The following is a 22,726-nucleotide window of genomic DNA, read 5'->3' as shown; positions in this document are numbered from 1 at the left end:
TGTAATAATGCCCTGGTTTATCCTTTAGGGTGGAGAGACAGGTCGAAGGCTTAGAGCGGTACAGGAAAACAAGAATTGCTACGTATTGCACGGGATTGCCAAGACTGAGACTATAAAACTATGCCATTTAGTGATCTCTGAGATGTCAGCTAGGAATATCTTTTTTCACATGAATGTGTACACTGAAATGAAGACATGCAGTTGTGCAGGCATGTGTGGCCTCAGCAGAAGGTGAGCGGGTGCTCTGCTCCAGGAAGGGGGTTGAAGTAAGATTTCCTTGTCTTGCTCCTTCTTTATAAAAAGGAGTAAAACTCCAGCTGTGTAACCAGAAACAAAGCTGCCTCCAGAGAAAAGATTGTTAGTAAACAGCTAGAACACTTATCAAACCAAATCCAAAATGAATCATTCATGGACAGAAAGGACACTTCACAAGAGACAAAACAATGATTAATTAGCAACTGTTAACACAGTAATTCAGGCATGAAGTAACAGCATTGAAGTAAAATCTTTTTGAATAAGCTACGTTTGCTGAAGTAAATGAGTTGGTTGCTGCTTAAACAGATTTGTGTTGTGGCACACAAACAGTAGCATGTTTAGTCTCACATGATTTTGAAATTATTGTGAGAGCAGCAGTGGAGTGGGTTGAGCGTTTCGCTAGTGGGACCAGCTGTTGCAGCTGAATGTAGCCAGACCAGCCATGACTAACTGGAATATGGTGATTTCCCTTGGAAGTGCTTCTTGCATTGCAGTGGAATTTTTTTACAGTCTCTTCTTTTTCTAAAGTTGCCCAGTGGAGTTTACCTGCTGCTGTAAGTAGAAAGAAATCTTGCTGTAACAGAGTTTCAGAGTGAGAATGCTGCACGGTGGTGATGGTGGTGGTGGAATGGAGTTTTGAATGGTGGGGCAGTAGATTTAAGAGTTATGTGACATACAGAAAAGATGAAAAAACTGAAAGAGTATCATTGAAAATAATACTTGTCTTCTGAAATTTCTGCAGGATCCTAGAGTTGCAAGAAAGTGGAGATTTGGATGTTCTTAAACAGAAATGGTGGCCACGGATGGGACGTTGTGACCTGAATAGCCATACCAATGCACAGACAGATGGGAAGGCACTCAAGCTTCACAGTTTTGCAGGCGTTTTCTGCATTTTAGCAATAGGCCTTCTTCTTGCATGCTTGGTGGCAGCATTGGAGTTGTGGTGGAACAGCAACCGTTGTCATCAAGAAACACCGAAAGAGGTCCATAACTTTTATTCTTATCACAATTAAAAGTAGAAAACACAAAAGAAAGAGCAAGGAAGTGGAAGTTGTGGGATTTTAGGTGCTCTCATACAATAAATTTGATATATTTTGATTTGCCATACTAAGCTTTGCATATAACTTTTTGGGTGGTTGTTTCTAAACAAATAAAAAACCCCAACAAAATGTGTCTTTTGTGCACACGGAAGGTGCCAAACTGACAACCCTGGAGACTAAAGTCCTCTATTTATAGAGCAGGTACAGCATGGGCAGCAGCAGTGCAAACTTCCCCACATTGCCCCACCAATGTGCCTCAGTCCTGAGCTGGTGAGACCACCTTTAGGGGTAAGAGAGTAGTTCAGAAACACCCCCTTGGCCTCTCTGCTGTGAGTGACTGGGAGACCAGTCATGGGCACCCATTTGTGCCGCCAGTGGTAATGTCTTCTGTGATCTGAGACCCCCTGCGTTGGCTGTGAGAGCCATATCTATCCTGCACAGGCTGTGCAGCTGCCAGCCAGCTGGTAGCTGTTTTCCTTCATGGCTGACCTAGGCTGAGTTTGAAGAGGTACATGAGCAATTAAAAATAAACCAGCTAGTTATTAATTGAATAAGCCATATTGCCATGACACTGTTGAAATGCTTCCTTTCTTTTGAAATCAGTTTTATTTCTAAAAGTAGGAGACTCTGAGTAAACCAACCTTCATATAACATATTTTACCTAGGAAAATACATCTGAGAATTCCTTCGGTTTGAAGTTTTCATGCACAGCAGCAGTAGTTAGCAATGCTATGATAGAATAATCAGCACACACTCAGACCTGTCTTGCATGAAGCCTGTATTTGTTTACGTAGATTAAATGTTTAACAGACTAACCTCTTGTAATTTTGGAGACGCTGAGGCATTTGTAGGTGCTTTCATCTTGGAGCAGATGTTTGTTACAAGCAAATAATAGCAGTGAGCTACACTACAGCTGGAAAACGGTGCATAGCCCATCAATTCCAATCTATGTTTCTCAAGTTGCCAGGAGTACTACGCTAATTGACATACCTATCACCTGTAAGCAATTCTGGCAAATGGGACCTGGAGATATATGTTGCAGTCTGTAATGCTGTGAAATATTTATCAGTAAGATTCCATTCTTCTGAGTTCCTGCTTCTCCCATTTGAATTCATCCATCAAGTGCTTGGTGATAAACATCTGTACCATGTTTGTGGGACAAAGCTGTAAAGTCACTTGCCTGTGGCTCCACTACATGCAGCAGTGAAAGGGAAATGTTGGTAAAAGGAAGCATGGCTCCAGTTTGCACAATGCAGTACTCCAAAAGCAGGCACAGGGAGAGCGTGAGTAGGTACTCTTGCTTATAAAGTAGGTTTCATATGAAGAGAAGTGCGTCTTTCATTGCTCTTTGGTTAAATACTGTAGAATTTTGCCCCGCTGCCTTGTAGAAGTCACTCCTGCTGTAACCCCAAAGGCCCCACTCCACGTGAGCACAGCGAAGGCCTCTCCCCAGCAGCAGAGCGCTCGCTGCCTGTGGTGGAAGCCTGGCAGGGCAAGGGACAGGGACCTTGTGTGCCATGTCCTCAAGCTGCCTGTGCACAAGCATTCCTCTTGCTATACTATGCAGTGTGTTCCCCTCTCTACGCTCAGGGACTCACCTTGGTGCATCTTTGTAGAGTGAGATGAGTATGCCCCAATGGCAGTTTCATATAGGTAAGGTGAAATAATTCACTCTTTTATTGCAAGGAGTTTAAAATACTCAGTTTCCATCTCTGGAAAAGGATCTGCTTTCCTGAGTTTAAGTATTTTCTTTTTCCCCATCCCCTTTGTTTTGCTTTTTATGATGTAAGAAGAGTTATCGCAAATCCCTGCCTACCCCATCCCAACTTTCCTCCCCTTCCCATCCGTCTCCTCCTCCTGCCCTTTCCCTCCACTGCGTTCCAGATTAGGGTTGCTCTGTACGCCCTCTTGCAGTTTCTGTGACAAACAATAGAATACTTTTAAGCTTCCATTTAAAAAAAAATATACTAAGGTTATCCATACAGTAAAGCTGTACTTGGGAAGACCACCAGTGTGTGGGACTGGGCCTGCCCGTGGAGCGTAGCCACTCTGGGTTAAGGGTGGCAAGTTAAACCTGCTCACAGCACACATAAACAGGCTCGGGAAAGGTCGGTGATGTGGGTGCTGCCGAGAGGGAGCAGAGTCAGTGGGAGCCCTGGCACAAGCAGGTTGTTGAGGTTGAACGGGGAAGTGCGTGTTCCTGAGGAGAGGGCACAGGGATGAGGGCTCACAGGCTGAGCCAGCCAGGAGGAAAGCGTAAGGCAGGTATGCGAGGCAGGCGGGAGGGAACGTAATGAGGGGTCCCTCAAGAGGACAGCGGGGTGCAACGAAAGGCAGGTGGCTAGAAGCACCTTTGGGTCAGGTCAGAGCAGCTGGAGGGAAGGGGACACTGCTGCCCCGCACCACAGGTGGGCACGGTCTTCTGCGATCCTCTGCTTAAGCATGGCACAGCCCCACCTTGCCGTTACACTCGAAACTTTATTCCACCCAGACCCACTGCAGGCTGGGCCCTGTGACACGGTGCCTGTCACCTGAGCTCAGCCTGGCCCGGCCAGGGCTCCTGGCCCCTCGGCCCCTCAGCCCCTCACCCAGCTCCAGCTGGCCTGGGCAGGTGGGACCCCTGTGAGGCCGCAGTGGGTGCATGACTGGCCGCCTGTGGCTGATGGCCGCTCACAGCTGATGGCCACCTGCCTGGGGCTGGGCTGGGATGGCACCATGGGGCTGGGAGGAGGGATCCAGTCACAGTGACTGCAACATCAGCTCAGTTATATCAGCAAAGGAGCATAGCAGATGTTTCTCGGTAGATCAGTGGGCAGAGATATAAATTTTATCTATGTACTACTAGTGAGGAGGGATTGAAGGAGGATTGCTGATGGCTACTGTAATTCAGATAGGAAACCACGTTCCAGAAAAGGTGGTGTAGGTTGGTTGAAGATTTTCAACATATTTAGGAGAACCAAGTTTTGAAACTTTGGGAAAGATATGATCCAGAGATGAGGGGAGTGTTAAGTCCTGGGGACTGCTGTGCTTGAGTCAGGAGCAGTGGCTGAGTGTTGCTGGGGGACCAAAAGCAAAAAGAGGATTTGATCTCCAGGAGGTGTTATTCAGGAGATCCCATTTCTGTCACAGCATCTCTACAGCAATGGTCATAATAACAGAGCCGCAGCGTGCATAGCATGTACAGAACGTTAAAATCTGCCTCCTGGCTGCATCTGATACTCCAGCCAAATTGTTAGTTCAAGAACAGCTGCAAACTTAAGTCATGCTGCCGATTTTCTTTTGCTTTTGGGAAGGCTTTGGCACAACGTGAGTGTTGTGATATCACCTAAAAATTGTGGAAGCTGGATCGTCTCCCAACCATTTTCTTCTATCAAGTGCAGAGCTTGTGGAGGGTCACGGAAGGACTAGACTGGTGTCTCCTCATGCAGAAGTCACCTCATGAGTTGAAGGGCAAGGAGGCACTGTTCGGCTTCTGTGACCCTTACCCCGTCAGGAGCTTTATCAATCCGTTGTAGAAAATGACAGCGGATTCAGCCTTGAATAAGGAGTTAACATAACTTGTGGAGCCCTTGCATAACATTCTGTCTTTGGCTTGACCCACTTGGTAGGCTGCATCATGCCGACAGCTGGCAACACAAAAACCGGAGAGATGTTGGGAAGATGAATGCACAACTGCTCTGGCAGATTTATGACAGGGTTGGGCAGCTTGCTGGAGACAGAGCAAGGAATTTTTTAGAGGCTCATTTTGTATGTTGAGGATCTGTGAAGTCTAGCTGGAAGAATGTGCACAGCCCTCATTAGCACTGGAGAAATGTTTTCAGCTGACACTGACGTGTTGATATTTGCCAATTCATTATCTTTTCCTCGTCCACTTTGTATGCCTTTTGTGGACCTTAGCCTGAGCCAATACATTGAGGTGTTCAAGGACTCAGATGTCTGTGTGGTATAAATCACAAATCTTAATTACAGTAAGTGTGAAAAATGTAGTGTTAACTATGTAACTGGGAGGAACAGAAAGCCTGTATTTTGAAGCCTGACACCATAAGTTGGGACTTTGACATTAATTTGATCTACGTTTGTAGTAACTCTTCTTTATGGGGAGAGTGATGTCAGATGGAGACTACTTCCAACTGGAATATTTTTTACATTATTCGCATATGAAGAAAATCTGCCCCACTCAATTAAAAAAATGTGTTGTTCCTACCTATTAAGTCAATTCATTAATATAAACCTCCAGGAAGGATGGACTTCCTTTACTTTTCCAAAACACAGCTGTCATTGGTTCACCATTCTATCATGCAAGGTATAGTGAAATTTCTTGCTAGATTCGGGAAGGCTGGGTGGATTTTCAGGATATTGTTACAAGGTATTTTTGTTTTATTTGAAGCAGATTTGTAAAAATGTTTCTAATGAGTACTGTGGTAATAATCTTAATGTCTCCCTTTTAATTCTTCATTTAATCCATATCAGATCAGATTAACAAAAGAAAGATTAGCTTCAGCATCAGGAAAAAACGTATAGCTGCAACACTGTGCCACGTTCTTCTACTAGAGTTCAAGTCTGTAATCTCCTAAAGTTGGACAGATCTCTGGTAAAGTTTAAATTCCCTTATTAATTTCTAATTCAGCAAAATTTACATTTGGTCATGTTTTTTAAATTAGATTTTCCAGAATTTATAATTATCCTCTCCTAATTGTTAATAGGCAGCTATTCTATACCCACTGTGAAATTTAGCTAGCTCATATATCTATCTCTGTGTGCTAAAATCTTAAATTTACACAGGTGCTACTCAGCCTGCAATACTGATACCTAATCTTTTGATTTGATAAGCTTTAGTAATGTGGGGATTTATAAAAAAGTGAAAATTACTATTTATTCTGGAATCTCTGTTCAGTCACTCTATGTCCCTTTTGACTAACTGAGCAATCAGATAGTTATTGAAACCTAGTACCATAGAAGTGTTGAGCTTTTAGTAATTATCTCCCAATTTCTATATCTTTTGATATGTGTCTTATGCATTTATTTCATTATATCAGTAAGCTATAATATAATGTGAATCATTTAACTGCCAAGGGCTTTGCCACATTATCAGGTTGTTGGTGTCTTTTATTCCATTTGACACACTGAAAGACAGTTTTCAAATCTTCATTGTCATTATGATCCAGTGTCACTGCTTACTGCAATGGACACCCCAGCATCCTCTGTGCTTTATCATCTATGTCTTACTGTGATGTACTATTCCTCTTGAAGATTATTACTTCTGAGATCTCTTCAGAACTATTAAAAAAGCCGTCCTAGTTCATCCACACACTATACTCCAAAACTGAAAACTTAGGCACAAAGATAAAATATCATATTATTCATGGAGATGCATTCACTCAAACCAAATTAATGGCCAACTCTATATCAAAGAAAATTAGTCACTTATACAGGATGATTTTTTTTGCTGGGAACTGATACTTGGTGCATCTTCCATGAAAGGCGATACTGATTCGCCCACTGTTACAGTATATAATACAGCTCTTGAAAGATAATGTTAGAATGTTCTCAAGAAATTGTTGGATTGATTCTTTATAAATCAGAACTGTATTTTCTCCAAACCAGTTGTGCCACTCCTAGCAATGTGTTTCAGAATCTGTACCCAGCGTGTTGGCAGTTTTGTAGTGCTCGAAGATTTTGGGGTTTTACTGGTTAAGGAATGGCATTATTTTCCATCTCCTGAGTTGTGACTAGTCATTGCCTCATAGCTTCTGTCAAATTTATAATTCATTAACAATCACAGTCTTCACAGCTTAGTTTTTAATTTCTTAACTGTCTCATACTTCTGCAAAATCATTTTATTCAACAGACTCTTTTCACTTTTCTGTTTGCACTTTTTTAAAAAAATAATTAAAAGAAGGCAGCAATTCAGGTACCGTCCAGAGCACGAACAGACTTGTGTTCTAGTAGCAGCCTTTTATCATTCCTGTTTCCTGCTACTCCCAGCTTAACAATGTTGTAAATGTTATTTAATCTCAAAAAGTCTAGACTCTGCAATACTTTCTAGCTCTATAGGATAGTAGGAGGTAGTGACATTACTCTAAAAAATATCAGAAATATTTTGGCAGTATGCAGGATGAAAGAAAGAAAATCTGTATCTCTGGCCAGGGCAGCTTTGTATGATCTGCCTTAAGTTCCCATGTTTCCATGTTCGATGATATGCAAATTCCAGCCTACCTCAAACCCTGTATTTCCAGCTTTAGCAGTCATGAAAGTTACCCACTAGGACTCTCTTCTGTTATTAGAAGACAGTGAAACCCCGTGTACCTTAGAAGTGGAAGTATGAAATCACAGATACAGTCCAATGGATCAAAATTTGTCACTGCTAAGAATTGTGGTTTGCACTGTATTCTCCAACCAGATATTATTCCATGGCAACCAAGGCTTCCGTACCTTCAGCATGGCGTCAGCAGCGTTGTTTTTGATTATTAAAGAGTCTTACGCTTTCAACATTATTTTCACTTCCCTTGTCTTTGTCACTTCATTTACCTTGTCTCCTTTGTGGTGTTATCTTTTTATCTGACAATTTGATTTCCCCGGGGATGGTTCCTTTTGAGAGTGAAAGGAAACATGAGATCATCAAACTGATATTTTATTTTCCCTTCATTGCATGTCCTCTATATTTTATCTTGTTTTTATTTTAAATTATTTTTTCTGTATTTTTATGACATATCTGAAATCTTTGTACATTTTTTGCTCAGTTGCATATAAATGATCATTTGTTTGTACCACTGTATTGTATCTACTTTTCTAAGAATAAATAAAGTTTTTTGGGGAAAATAAATCATGCAAACACTGGCAAAATAATGCATTTTAATGCCGTATAGAAATTCAGTTTGAATATAATAAGCTGGGGAACTTCATTTAACTAGCATTTTAAAAGCAGCAGAGCAGTGTTAAGAATCAGTCATCCCAGAATGCACAATTTCATGTTGTTTGATGATGAAGTGTAAGCTGGAAGAATCAGTTAAAGAGAAGAAAAAAAAAAACCAAAAAAACCCCCAACAAAACAGGATATAATGTATAAATTGCCTTGTACAGAAACTGATAATAGCTGGAAAGGCACCTTAAGAAACTCAGTGTTGGCTGTTTATATGAGTGAAGAAACAAGATTTTTTCGTTAGAGCTCCCTAGCAGTGAAGCAGATATTCTGTGATACCTGGTCACAGAGAGCTTGCTCATCAGAATCCAATTAAATCAGTCAATTTTTGCTATAGATCACCATAGATTTAGGTCAAGTCTGTAATGAATCTAAAAGTGACATGTCATCCCCATGACTGATGACACCAGGCCCAGGCTTCTGCTACCCAAAGCAGTATGGAAGCATTCAAGTTTGGTTCCAGCATATTTCCCTAGCTGCAAGGAAGGGATTTTTCTGTTTGGTTTAATTTTTCTCTCAGTCATATAAGAAAACCCTGCTAATGGGATTCTTAGGGATATAATCTGGATTTACTTGGCATGAACCTTGTGGGGGGCAGGGAGGAATTGAACAGAAATAAGCATAAAAAAGGAGTGTTGCCATGCAGGGAAGTCAGAAAGAACCAACCTGTTCAAAGTTGCAGTTTCATACTGATTTTAAGTACTTGCTTAAGTTGCATTATATCACCTATCCCAGAGGACTTCTGTGGCTACTCATGTGCTTGGCCTGAGCTTATGTGTTTTACTGAGTTGGAGCCTTAATGTGTCAGATTCTTTTAGATTCTTCACACAGTGTTTACAGAGCTAATGTTTGTATATTTTATCTCAGCCTACAGTGGTATTTTAAAGTTGAATTTTTGAGGGGGTGGTGGGGGTGGTGGGTGGTGTTGAATGTTCAGTAATAACAAAAGCAGTAAAAGTTCAAAATAAAAACCATAAAATGTTACTTTTTTCTCAAATTTTTTTTTTACGTTTTTGTGGTTTGTAAAATGCCTTAGGCCTTGATCCAACTAAGTATTTAAACATGTATGTAAAGTTTAGTAAGAGTTTGATCCTGATCTCACCCAGATCACCAGAACGCTTCTATTCATTTAATGGTGTAGGATCAAACCTACTTTGCTTTGAAACCAACAAATACGCAGCATAAACTGGAAGCTACATGTGCACTGAAGTAATTTGTTGAAGACTGAACTCACCATACAATAATATTAACAAGAAATTTATAAATCTATTTATCCATTGAATTTTAATCAATTTATAATACCTGAAATAACCTGCGCTCAATATTAGCAAAATATTAAGGAATCACAGATACTAATATTGTGGAAAACATACATTTACTTTTTTAAAAAAATCTTGATGATTTGGTTGTGATTTTCCATAAGTTGATAATCATATTTATAAGCCCATGTATAGAAAAGACCTACTCAGACTTACTCAACATAACAAGTACTATTTCTTCAGAAGTATTTGGTATCCGAGAGTTCTCTGCTGGGAAACTGGTGGCCAGGTTTTTATTATGCTAAGCTATTTTAATGATTTGACTGGCCATGTCTTTTCTCATGTTGAAATAGGAGCTTGGGCAGCTTCCAAAATACAGCCGTGAATGGGGGTGCAGAAGCCTTTTCAAAAGTCAGTTCTTAATTAAAACATCTGTGGATAATAGTCAGGAGTAAGAGTTTTTGAAGGCTTTTGCATAGCTGGAGTGGAGACGAGAGGCTTTGCGAGGCAACTGTCGCTGGGCATCAGGTTGTAGAAACAACTCCTTGTGTCTCCTGTGCCAAATCACTCTTGTACTCCTGGCATAATAGGAAAAAATGGGAACTTCTGAGATTTGGATTTGACTAGGCTGGAATGGTGAAAAACGATGATGATAGAGCAATCTGTTATGCCTGATGCTCCAGTAGAGTAAATCAGACAAAGGGTAGCATTGCTTTCCTTTGGGCTCAGTAGAGTGAAAAATTACATCCCTTATGGACTAGATAATAATTTAGGATTTAAAAGCTGTGTAAATCAATGTAAAGAATCCATTAATTTTTAGTGAGTTTTGGAACAGAATCTTCATGAATTTGATCTTTACTTCTTAAAAGGATAATCTGTCACTTCACGGGGTCATTTTAGATGCAGTTGGATTCTGAAAACAGCATCCTCTTCAGGGCCATCCTCTTTGGTTACAGTGGTTAAAATTTGCTATTTCAAACCAGAAGTATAAGAAGTAATAAGTATGTTTTGTGCAAAAAAGAGTGAAATATTAATTATATTATTAGCCTCACTATCTTGATCCTTTTTTTTTTCTCCCCACATCATCTTTTTCCCTTTCTACCTGGAGATGGCCAATGATGTGAGGTTCGGCCTCAGGAGCATGGTGAGAATTTATAATGAACATACAGATAACTGGTTTGTTGTTCAAAATGCCTGCAGAGATGAATCCTTGCTAGTTTTCTTCTCATCTTTACCTCTCTCTGGAACTCCCCTTGAACCTAACCTTCGTGTTGTTGGAAATGCCTGTAACTATGAAGTAACTATACGAAGTGTGTGCACTGTAAAGGTTTATCCATTGCAAGTTCTTTCTCCTAAGAGTTCCTTTGCAGAGACATTGGCATGCTCATCAACCGGCATTCATTCAGTACTGCATTTTGCTGCTTGTGTTGAAAAATGTTTCTTTGCATTCTCTTACTGTCCTGTTTATTTTTAACCTCATGAAAACTGTGGAAACATCTGTATAATGGGAACCAGTCATTCATTTTCTTTGTAGTTGAGTTACCAGCTTCTAATGCTTGTGAACCAAAGTTGGTAAGGACTTTAAAGTTTGAATACCTCAGCATGAGGCTGGATGTCCCCTCTTGTATTGAGTAACAAATGAAGATGCTATCACAGCCTCTTAACTTTGTGGGTGTGAGTCTGCTGTTGGTTGTAAGGACTAGCCAGTGTTTTTTCTGTGATTGAACTTAGTTAATGGGTTATGATGAACGTGGGAGCAGATCACAGCAAGAGGCTGTGGGGCTACCTGCTGTCACCTAAGGTGCAATGCCTGTCCCAGTGGTGCTGTGTCCTGCATATTTATTCACACAGCGCCATAGCATGGGATGCAGTTGAAGATAAAAAATACAGACAGATGTTTAAATTGGTGTGCATCATCAGCTTCAATGGTCTGGTGGGGAGCTTACTGTCTGGTGTATTTCTGGGCAAGGCACACAGGCACAAACCATGGGACAGTTACAGTCATTACAGAATTAGATGCCTGGCTAGATGTGATTTCAAGTTAGAGAAATCTAACCTGGGTTGGGTGGGCAATGTGAGTGTGGGAAGATGTGAACTGCTCCATGAAGCTCCTTGCTACTTGTAACAATGCTGTAGCAAGACGCTTGTGACTTGATTGGTCTCTAGGTTTTTTTGGTAATAGTTTCTTACTTTGATCGATCATAGATATTTTCTGGCTATGGGTAGGTGGGAATAAACTTTGGCAATGTATTTGAAACAATTTTCTATCACATTAACGTCATCTTTGCAGCATTCTGTTATTTCTCACTTTTTTCCGGGTTTACTTAGGAGGGAAAAGAATATTACTGTCTCTGCATAAAGGAATTTCTGCTCTCTGGTGAAGGAGAGCATCTCCTAGTGAATAAGGTGGCCTCATACATATTTTTTTAATGCAGTTTTGTTTCTTTGAAGGTGATTACACATTGAATGAAATTAATATATCTTGCAAAACTCTTTCATTTCTTTTATTCTTTCAATCTGGTAACAGTCTAGTGGACCTTAGCTGATGTTAGTCTCAATGCGTTCTTCTAACAGCTGTTTTATGGATGATGGCTTAGTTAATTGCTAATTTAAAATACATAGTACAGGTTCCACTTATAAGAGCAGAAACTTGATTGCAGAGTTGGGCCTATTTATAAATGTTTTTCAAGTAGACTCTTGAGGTGCACCTGTACTTATTTCTAATAAGATAGTGTTATGGTCAAACCAGCATCTAGTGGAGTACACTCAGAAACCACTCAGCAAATTTTATGTAACATTAAGTGCTATTTGACTAGGTCAGTTGCCTGTGTTAAATTAGTGATGGCAAACATATATCATTGCTGCATCTGTTTACATGTCTGTCTGCATTTCACTGCATTGTCGACTACAGTATCTCCGGAATGATGAGCGTGGCAAAATAAGTCGTATTAAAAAGGAGTTATTTGTATTAATATAACATCATATTGTGTTGTCGTTGTTGTGCAGCACATCTATTACATATAGCATCACTGCTTTTTATTCTTGAACAAGGCAATTATGTCTGGTTTTGCCACTCTGTCAAAGCCCCCTGGAATAAATTAATATTACAGCTTTACATATGCAGTAGCTGTAGCTGAAAGTAATGATAATGACCCTTGGTGAATATAGAATTTCAAAATAATCTTAAACAAATATACATATGCTGCTTCTTCGTTTTTCCTTAACCAGCTAAGTGTTTTGAGCCCATGATGTCTGAAACCCCACGGACAGAAATTGGTGGCTGAGTGGAGCTGTGGGTTTTGATGCCGAGCTATGAAAAGAACAGCCTATGGGTACCTGAGTGTGGAAACGACACTTTCATTTTCATATTTTTTTGTTCGGTGTTTCAGTTGTGCAGTATGTCTGTCTGAGCATGGAAGTGCCTCAGAGGCTTCCTTTCTGTCTAGCTGGGTACAAGTGTGCCTTCCATCATCTGTGTCTCGTGACCACTGATACTTGTATTTTTTAATATATGTGTGTGAGTTAAGAGGTGGTTTATATAGATGGTAGAGGGACTGGCATGTAACCTGGTCAAGGCCAGAAAAGGAAATGTCTCTCTGAGGCTGGGACTTGACTCAGAGTTTGAATCCTAGTACTAATCACAGAATTGTCTTATTTTTTAAATAGTTTTTCGTAGTGTGAAAATGTAATATTAACATTTATGTCTTGGTTTCATTCTCTCACCAAAAGATAATTCTTCATATTGTCACACAAGACAGAAACAAAGAAACAAAACAGAAATGCACCATGGTTGATGATTAAAACTATATTACTTTAAAAAACGTATTTTCTGCATATGTCCTGAGGCTTATTAAGAACTGCATTAGCAGGCTTTTAATATTTGGCACAGTTATCACCATCTGACCCGGAGGTATTGACGCATTCATGATAGTCCCTCGGTCTATGTGCCTGCCTGCCCGTATTGGCTACATTTCTGAATTTTTAGTGCTTGATATTTAGGGTCAGAACCATCAGTCTTTTTCTTCTCCTCTAATCTAGAGTGGTTTTATTTGTATGAGTGGGACACAGATGCAACTTATCATAGTTTTGGCATAGTTTTAGCATCAAATTTCTGGAAATATTTGGCCTTTCTGTTGGGGCATTTGTCTCCCTTTTTGGCCTTACTGAAACTGCTTCATCAGCTTGTAACATTTTTATCTCTTCAAGTGGCCTCTCTTGAACTTTGTGATAAGATCAGAGAAATCACAAGTAAGAACAGGTGGCCGCATTAGTGTCTTTACTAAAAATATTTTTCTCAAATATCTCCCCTTTGGAAAATCCCAACCATTGCAAGCCTGGCAGCTGAACAGTATTACCTTTGAAATAATTGTGTTTAGAGTGATATAGGCAATTTCTTGAAAACATCAGCCAGTAGCTCCTTTCCAACATTCAGTGCAATGGCTCTCAAATTTGATAATATTAGCTGATTCCAAACCTCACAAGTAGTTTCATATTCTTTCAACCTGACTGCCTACACCCTTTTATGAGAGCCCACTGTCAAAATTCACAGAAAATAAGCTAGAAAAAAAATACCGATTACTCTGTAAATCATCCTGTCTGCATTTATATCTTTCCATAATTTCTCTCTGCATGATAAAGCCAAACTTGGTTAGTCCTGAAAGGGAATCATAGTTTCTTGCAGGTGCAGCCATGCAGGGTTAGTCGTTCCCAGATAATTATGGTGAGCATCCTTCAAATCCATGCCAACGGTCACCACGGTGAGCTCATGCTGTCAGTCATAGGCCATTGAACCTGTCGCTCATGATCGGGTGCTTGGGATGTATCACAAACATGCCCTTCATTTGCCTTCCCAGAATGACATTTAAATTGGTATTTATGAGTAAGACAGTTTCCTGACCAGAAGCATTGTTTGGTTAGCTGTTCTCCTTAACCTCGAGGAGGATAAGCCTGTGTTTGTAATCCATTTTCCTTACACATGATATTTTTTCTTCCCTTCACTGAATAATTTCTTCAACTGATCTATTCATATTGAAAATAGAATTATGAAGGTAGCAAATCAAAATTATTTCATCCTTTTCTGGCAACACATGTGTGTATGTTTACCCAAGGTAGCTACATATGAAAAGTGAAGTTGAATTGGCTTGAAACCTCTGAAATGTGACATATTTCTATTAACAGTTTTGCGTATTAAGTACAAAAAACAAAGAGAAGAAACCTTTGGTAACGTGTCTGTCATGGACACTGGAGTATGAAGTTTGGAGTTCATTCATTCAGCTCTTGAAGAGACTTCACTGGAGCTAAGTGGAGCTGAAGCCAGAAACCTTTGTGAAGAGAAGCAGTAAGGCTTCCCCTGGGGGGCTGGCCTTTGGAGAAGGGAAGACTGTGCTGGAAAACTGGCACACTAGCCTCCACTACAGCTCCTGGTTTTTCTGTCCAGCTGCCAGCTCTGGTGCCTTGCCACTTCCTAGCCCCAAGCCTTAATATATTAATTTGTAGTAATTTATTAATTTTATTTCATTTATTTTGTCATAGAGAAATGGAAAAATAGAGAACAGTTACAGCATCAGAAAGCTTGAAAGTCTTTTGCAATGCTACTTTACCGTTTCACAATTAAGGTGACAAAGCCTCAGCAAATGAAAGAAAACCCCTGCAACCTAACTAAGTGCTTAAGTATTTAAACAGATGGTTCATATTTAATGAGAATCATAGAACTAAAAGGAGAATACTGAGCTGACGGGGGAGCAAAACGTCATAACTTTTAAAACTTTTTTTCTGGCTTTATTACCATTTAACACTTTTTCCATTAATTTTGTTACTTTTCCCTAACATATGGTTTGTTACTGAATTTTCCAAGAGGACAATAAAGGAAAAGAAAGATGAGGTTTACAGAATTTACAAATTCTGAAAACTTGGTTTGTCAAATAAAGATATCCCAAAACCTTCAGTTCTGGAAATCTTGGGATTCAAGGCAGTCTTCTAGTATGTAACGGCAAACGAATCTTCTCCAGAGTTTCTAGTTTTTATCTTAGGGTTGTTTTTTTTTTTAAAAAAAAAATAAATTGAAAAAATCATTCATTCAGCATTAAGATCTTTTCATACAAAGCTTGACATTTAGTTATTCAGCTGCTTTTCATCTAATAAGGCAACGAAAAAAGGAAGAACCTTTAAAAATGTATTTCTATTATTCCTCAGAGACAGGGTTGTTTTCCTTAACCTTTACAAACATTTTATTTTAACAACAAAAAGAGGGAATGATGTGAACTTCTGGGCTCTTGGAAGCCTCTAAAAAGTTTTCTCTGATCTTAATAAGGCCAGAAAGTTGTCCTTAATGCTGAAGGAAGAGTTAGAAGTAGGTGAATGATAGCCCCACCCCTGCCTCTTAAAAAAACCCCAAGCATTTACTTCTCTACACTTTGTAGAGTGTTCTGTTGTAGATAAAATATGATGCCTGTGTGCAGGGATTATGTTCTTCTTGATAATGAAAACTTCAGCGGAATGAAACACGTTTATATTATGAAACATAAGCAACTACATATCCACCATTTGCTGAGGAATGCTGTCCCAGGGCTGGACTGTGCACAGCAGGAGAAGGCAACCCTGTTAGGCCAGCGGAGGGAAACATTCCAAACGATGTCATCCTGGATAACCCCTCTGGTCTGGACCAGGAGATGTTAAGAGCAGCCCATCTGAGGCTCTTTATGTTTACATCTTAAGAAGAGTTAAGCTAATATATAACCAGGATTCATTTGTCCTTTGAATTTTATGACCTTTTGTGCACAGATGCTCCAAATGAAGAGCACACTTCATTCACAAATGGATTTTTTCCTCTACAAACAGTTAATGATTGCATGTTGCAAATACCAAAGCTCTACCTTTCCCTCTGGCTTGGCTAGTTATCCCAGTCACGTTATATTTGTTCCTGTAGTAAAGCGGGTTGGAAGGCAATCAAACAATACAAATGAAATATTTTCACTTGAAATGATCAGAAGAAGGTATTTGGCAAAAGCTCTGAAAAATGCTAACGAGTCATGAGCATTCCTCCAGTGTTACTTAAGAATATTTTTCTATTGTTTGCTCAGTTCTAACCTGGGTTCTCTACTTTTTTCTTATTTTGTACTAGAAGCTTAGCAAGAATATCAATCCCAGATAACTAGAATGCCGACCTAGGAGTCTAAATCAAAGCTAGCAGCATTTTTGAGAAAAGAAATATTACTGGGTACCCAAAGAAGCATTTTGTAACAGACTTCTGGGAGTTAGCTTCCTTAGACATAGATATCATCATGCCTGGTGGTTCCTGAATTTTCTGGATAAACAGAACTTTGCAGCAAACTTTTATTGGCAGACAGCTGAGGAAGACACAGCAGTGTGCAGGCAAACGTCTGTGCAAAAGGAACCCACCCACAGAAGTTGAGCCTTTACTCCCTACAGGGAAAAAATGAGAACGCTTCTCACACTTGCCCCCAGTCCACAATTTTACTTCAAGAAAGAGAAATACATAAAATTATGAATTAGACTTGTGTAATCCTTTGGCCACTGTAGCACAAATCTTTAATTTACCTAGCTGCAGAGTTTATGAAAAAGCCTCCGTTATTGTCAGCTTGGTGCATTGTCTGACATACTGAAGGAAGAGCCTGACGTGTCAGGTACGGCTGATGGCAAGAAGGACTTAACACAGCTGCAGGGGTTATCTGATCAGCTGTTGCGTGGTCCCTTTCTGCTGCAAAAGTTTATTTGTTTTTTTATTGTCTACTGATTTTCTCTAAGTCAAAATTATCTCATTAGAAGATTTGGCTGAAAAAGCAATATTTTTAAAAGAATAGTTTGTTTCTTTGGTGAGGAAGATGGCACCCCCAGGTTTCTGGGAGTTTTATTGGTGTTTCGGTGGATTTGTGATGTAAATGAAACAGGAATTCATTTTCTACTGATTAGCAAAGCTTAGCCCTGTAATTGTGGAACAATTGTACTCCAATTGAAATCAATATGGATTTAGCCTAAAGCTAAGGACACAGGTTTGGGGTCATCATCACTAATTCATTTCCAGATCCGTACAGAGATCAGCAAATCCAGCGGTTCTTGAGTAATGTAGAAGTGGTGTTAAATCACAAGGTTAGAATCAAATCGGTAGTTGGCATTGACGGGAATCAAGGGCTTTAGAGTTGACTTGTCAATTTACAGGTGAAAGCAAAGTTACATAGCAGTGAATACCACTGGAATAATTTTGCATTTCTCTGTGCTCCACCTGAGCACCAGTGGCAAAAGATCATAAGGGGTGGGTGGCAGTGGCATCTTATACTTCTCTGTTCCCAGAGACTAGTTTTTGGTATGAATCAGAGCATCTGTAAGACTGCTGGTGTTGGATTTAACCAACAATTAAGCATATGATGTTTGCTGGGCAATCAGGGATTACTGGGACACAAACGTGTCAGTTAGTCCTACTTCTTAGGCTGGAATCTTGCTGACTGCCTAGTGTAAGTACTGGTTTCTGTCAGACCAGGGAATGTCTCTGGGATTGTTGGGCTTTTATAGATGCTTTGCTGCTATTCTGCCATATGTTATACTTGCATCAAATAACCACAACTGCAGATCACAGCTATGCTTTATGAAATACAGAGAAATGGTATAATGTAATACCTTTTTGTTGGCAATACAATGCTAGTATTAAAATTCAGTGATACAGCATCCCAGGTGGTTGACTTTACCCTGCCAGTTTTGTTGCTTTCCAATTTGAGCATCTTGAATGCTGCGCTGAGGTGATAAACAGCCTATTGTAGGTCTTTGCTGCTTCGGGTTTGAAGACAACTTCTTTTGTCATATTTCCTCATGGAAACTAGAACATGCTGAGTAAGTGGTCCCCAAAGTCCTTTGAAGAGACTGCTCCGGGAGCCTTAGGCAACACATTCTCAGAAGATGGCGATGCAATTTCTAAAGACCAGAGTTACTTTCCCAAACTCTAACGGTAACCAGACTTTTACCAGTTGACATGCCAAGATGACAGTTTATAGTTGGTCACACAACTGTTCAAAACACAAAGGAGTGGTCCCCTCCCCAGGGCTCCCAGAGTGCGTTTCTCTCAGTGCTGTTCCAGTAGGTCTACAGTCTGTGCCATGTAAGTGACCCAGGGCTTCCTGCTGGGAAGGGAAGACTTCTTCACCACCACAACCCCTGGACAGCAGAGTTCTGCATGCAGAGCAACTACCCTGGAGTCAGCTAGGCCGTGCACAGTGTTTTACTGACAAGTTCCTTTGAAAATGCACTGCAGCTATATGAGATAGTGGTGAGCTGTCTTGTGGTTACAAGATAGTGAGCTGCTCCCTGGAGTTTGGAGTCCCAGCTGGCTTACTTGCCTGCAGTATGCTTTTTTTTTCTGGGCTTGTGCAAGGTGAGCTAAGGGCTGGTGGGGTGTGCTGGTCCCTGGTGCCAGCTCCTGTGAGCTGAAACAGAGGCACGATTTACCTCCAAGGAGGATGAGATTGACAACATCAGGGGCTCTGGTAGGCTTGAGATTGAGCTTGTGTTTTCTTCAGCATGCGTGTCTCAGCTGGAGATGTTGGGCGGACCTTGAGGTTTTGCGTAGGCACAGACAGAATCAAAGTGGTGTAATGAGTGAGCAACTCCTGGCAGACAGAGGAAGTGGAGGGGGGCCGGATGGGCTTGGAGATTGTGTTTGGACTGATTGTTCTGGTTTCTTCCTCACTAGGACAAAGAAGTGAACCTGGAGCAGGTCCACAGACGTATGAACAGTTTAATTGATGAAGACATAGCCCACAAGCAAATCTCTCCAGCGTCCATTGAAATCTCAGCCTTGGAGATTGGTGGCATGCAGCCAACTCAGACCCTGGAGCCAGTACGTGAATACCAGAACACACAACTTTCTGTCACCACCTTTTTACCAGAACAGACAACTCATGGTGCCAGCAGGACACTCACGGCTGCCTCCGGCAGCAACCTGCCGCTGCCCCTAAGCAGCTCGGCCACCATGCCCTCCATACAGTGTAAACACAGGTCACCAAATGGAGGACTATTTCGTCAGAGTCCTGTGAAAACCCCGATCCCAATGTCATTTCAGTCTGTGCCAGGGGGAGTCATTCCAGAAGCAATGGAGCCCTCACATGGAACATCCATATGATGAAAACAAACAGTAAAACAACCAGCAGAGCTTTTTAATACAAAATTTAAAAGAAAGAAAAAAAAAAAAAAAACAAACCACAAAACAAAACAAACTCTTAAATTTTTCTTGTATATACCTGTAAATAATGAAAGAATGAAGTGGGGTAAAAGTGTATTTTGAATATTCCCAATTTTCGAAGTAAGTAAAAAACAAAACAAAAAACAAACAAAAATGTATGAATGACTTTGTAAATTTTGTTCTATATGAATAAAAAGGCAAACTACTTGTGATCGTTCTCAAGTGCCAAAGAAGACCAGTTACTGGGACTGAGGGCCATACATTTCCCACCCCCCCCCCCCCCCCCGTGGATATCAACACTTATTCCCTCACTGTTTTTGTTTATTTTAAGAGCAAAAAATTATCTGTTTCTTGCTAGAAAGTTTCACCGTGCTCAGATCTCTCATTTCCCCAGAACCACTTTTTATTGTCAAGATGGTAATTCAGTCAGATAATTTAACAGCAGGTATTAGCACAGCAGTAACAAATCTTTTAAACATGAATTATAAGTAAAATTCAACAAACAATAACCAGGAAAAAAAGAAAAAAAAGATAACTTTTTCTTTCTAACAAGGATTTAAACTTCCACACAGTTTTTAAGTTTAGGCACAGGATTAATGAATTGTGTTTTCACATGTCTGCTGTGCTGTGTGGCTCTTTTTATTTACCCTTGTGTGTTTCTTATATATATAATATATATTATATATGTATTATATATATGACGTATATATTATATATATAAATGCTTTGATAAACAACAGGGTTTAGGCTAAGGGGAAAGCTTTTAAGATAAACTGATCAGCACGTTTTTTGTATCTTGTGGACATGACTGATAATGGGGAGGAACCAATGACCGAAAGGAGTGAGGCAAGGAGGAGCTTGAAGGGGCAGGGGAAAATGGCTTTGCAGTGGCTGTGCCCCCTGGTGCCGTCTCTTTCTTTAAGATTTCAAGCAATTTGCTGCATAATGGATGCAACACTCTCTGTTGAAGTCATATCCATGAATGAGAAGGCTAAGCTTACGAATTTAAGCACAGCTCTGCTTTTTTCCCATTGATTTTATAAAATAAAAATAAAAATAAAAATAGTTCAATGGCCATGCCTATAATCTTGGTAGAAATGGCTGTAAAATGCCTTCCTTTTGTCTGTCAAACACAATCAGAGGACAAAGATAGAGCAACATGTATAGCAAATTTAATGTCTTGTTCTGCAAATATCACCAATGCAATTTCATATGACAAAAATCAAAAAATCCAAACCACATTGTTTCCTTCCCAAACAGTAGTTCGAATGCCCAAGATAACTGATCCCTGGCTACCCCCCAACTCCCTCCCCCCCCCCCCCCCCCCATCATTATCTTTCAGAATTAGGATAATTTAGTGTCTTCTCAAATGTATCCCTATAGCTAGGTTGCAATTTCCCTTTGTAGCTGGATTTCTTCACTTTATTGGAACACTGCTATTTGGGAAAGGCTGAGATCTTGGTGCAGCAAAATCACTGCCTACATTAAGGTGAAAAATTATGTTTGAACAGAGGTAAAAATGCATTCACATCCCAAGAAAGTCAGCAAGCAATCTGGGTCAAGTTTTTGGATAAATAATAATTCCATTGACTGCTTCTAATTTGATTTGCATAATTACACAACAGGTATATTTATGGGATGATAAAATTCCCCAAAATTTTTACATTTCTAGTTTATGCAGGGAAGAAAAGTCAAACTGTGATATAAAACCAGCCTAATGGAAGAGCATACTCAGCATATTCCTTTTTAAATGAGGAATATTGATGGTGAGCTTACAGAAGGAGTACTCTTGCAGGGATTAATTTGTCTCTGTTGTCAAGCTGGCTCCTTGTGAAGACAGTGTGATTTTGCAGCTTGGCACAAATTGCACTATTTGATTCAAACTAATTAAAAATGAATAATGCTGTAGTCAGCTGACTGAATTTATCCTATTTAGAGACTTGGCCCACACAAGCTTTGGGTATTTTTTCTTTCTTCTTTCATCATACATATTCTTATCATTATCTTAATAAACCCATGGACACAGAAAAAAAATGGACATTTCTTCCCCTGATTTTTTCCCCATCTTCCATGAATACACAAATCAGTTATGACAGATATAGCTGCACAAAAAGACTATGCACACCTAGGTATCTGTAAAGATGCTTAGGAGAAAGCATGCAACTATTTGCATTGGAAAAATCCCTCATTTTTATTACCAGTTTAAGATTTTAGCAGCTGCAGAGGAACACGCTCCAGAAGAGGTGCAAGGAGATGCTTGCGTAGCTACAAGGGTGGAATCTGCAAGCTAGGGCTGGGCTGGAGTGGGTACTCCCTCCCTGGCAGTACCAGAGCAAGGAGACCATCACCCTTCATCCTGGGCATCTTCCAAAGCACAGAAGGGTGAGCGGCTCACTTGGCCACCTCAGCAGCCCAAGGCAATCATCCAGCCCCACTCTGCCTTCTGGATGGTGAAGAGCTGTGGTAAGCTGCTGGTGCATGTCAGCCTAGCCACTGCTGCTGGCTGGGCACCAATGTTGTAGTAAACAAGCTTGTCAGAGGTTGTCTGAGCTGCTCCCTTGCCATTTCCCCACAAAGCATGCTGTTTATTTGCTGCAGCAAAGCTCAGAGCAGGGGATTGAAACCCTCCTTTACTGATGTGTTATTACTTTCACAAAACATATTATATCTTTTTCATATTATAGTCGAAACCACTGTACTGAATAATTTAAACTGAACTGCATTTGTTGAATAAATTGTGAATACAGTGTATTTTGGGGATTAAACTTTAACATTCTCTATGTTCCATGTTCTTCTGGCTTAGTCTTGCCACATGCCGTAAGGTTTGGAAGTGTGGTTCGACTTGTAAACAATGTTGGATCTCACTGATTCTTATGCATAGAATATGACTTGCCTGTTTGAATGCTCTGCAGGATTACATCTAAAATGATCAGAGTCTTGAAGAATCAAACCACACAGTTTATCTTTAAGAAAAGTATTTAAGCATGTGTGCAAGCCCTATAGAAAGCAGCTGCTTATGCACAGGTTGAAGTGCTTTGCTGATTAATGATGGAGTTAAAATGCACGT

At 40.2% G+C, this 22,726-nt stretch overlaps 1 protein-coding gene across 1 annotated transcript in view; it reads left to right on the top strand.

Moving 5' to 3' along the window:
• Nucleotides 1-19,892, top strand: part of GRID1 (glutamate ionotropic receptor delta type subunit 1) — a 544,391-nt gene extending 524,499 nt beyond the window's left edge. Inside the window, exons 15-16 of the mRNA XM_027817170.2 lie at nt 998-1,238; nt 19,171-19,892. Of these exons, the coding sequence (XP_027672971.2) occupies nt 998-1,238; nt 19,171-19,599 (670 nt within the window). The 3' untranslated portion in view covers nt 19,600-19,892. The remainder of the gene's footprint in view (nt 1-997; nt 1,239-19,170) is intronic.
• Nucleotides 19,893-22,726: the final 2,834 nt, after the last annotated feature.

Source organism: Falco cherrug, chromosome 9, assembly GCF_023634085.1.
Source record: "Falco cherrug isolate bFalChe1 chromosome 9, bFalChe1.pri, whole genome shotgun sequence".
In the NCBI taxonomy this organism is placed as follows: domain Eukaryota; kingdom Metazoa; phylum Chordata; class Aves; order Falconiformes; family Falconidae; genus Falco; species Falco cherrug.
Note: the sequence above shows the minus strand (reverse complement) of the source record. Positions and strands in the feature narration are given on the sequence as shown.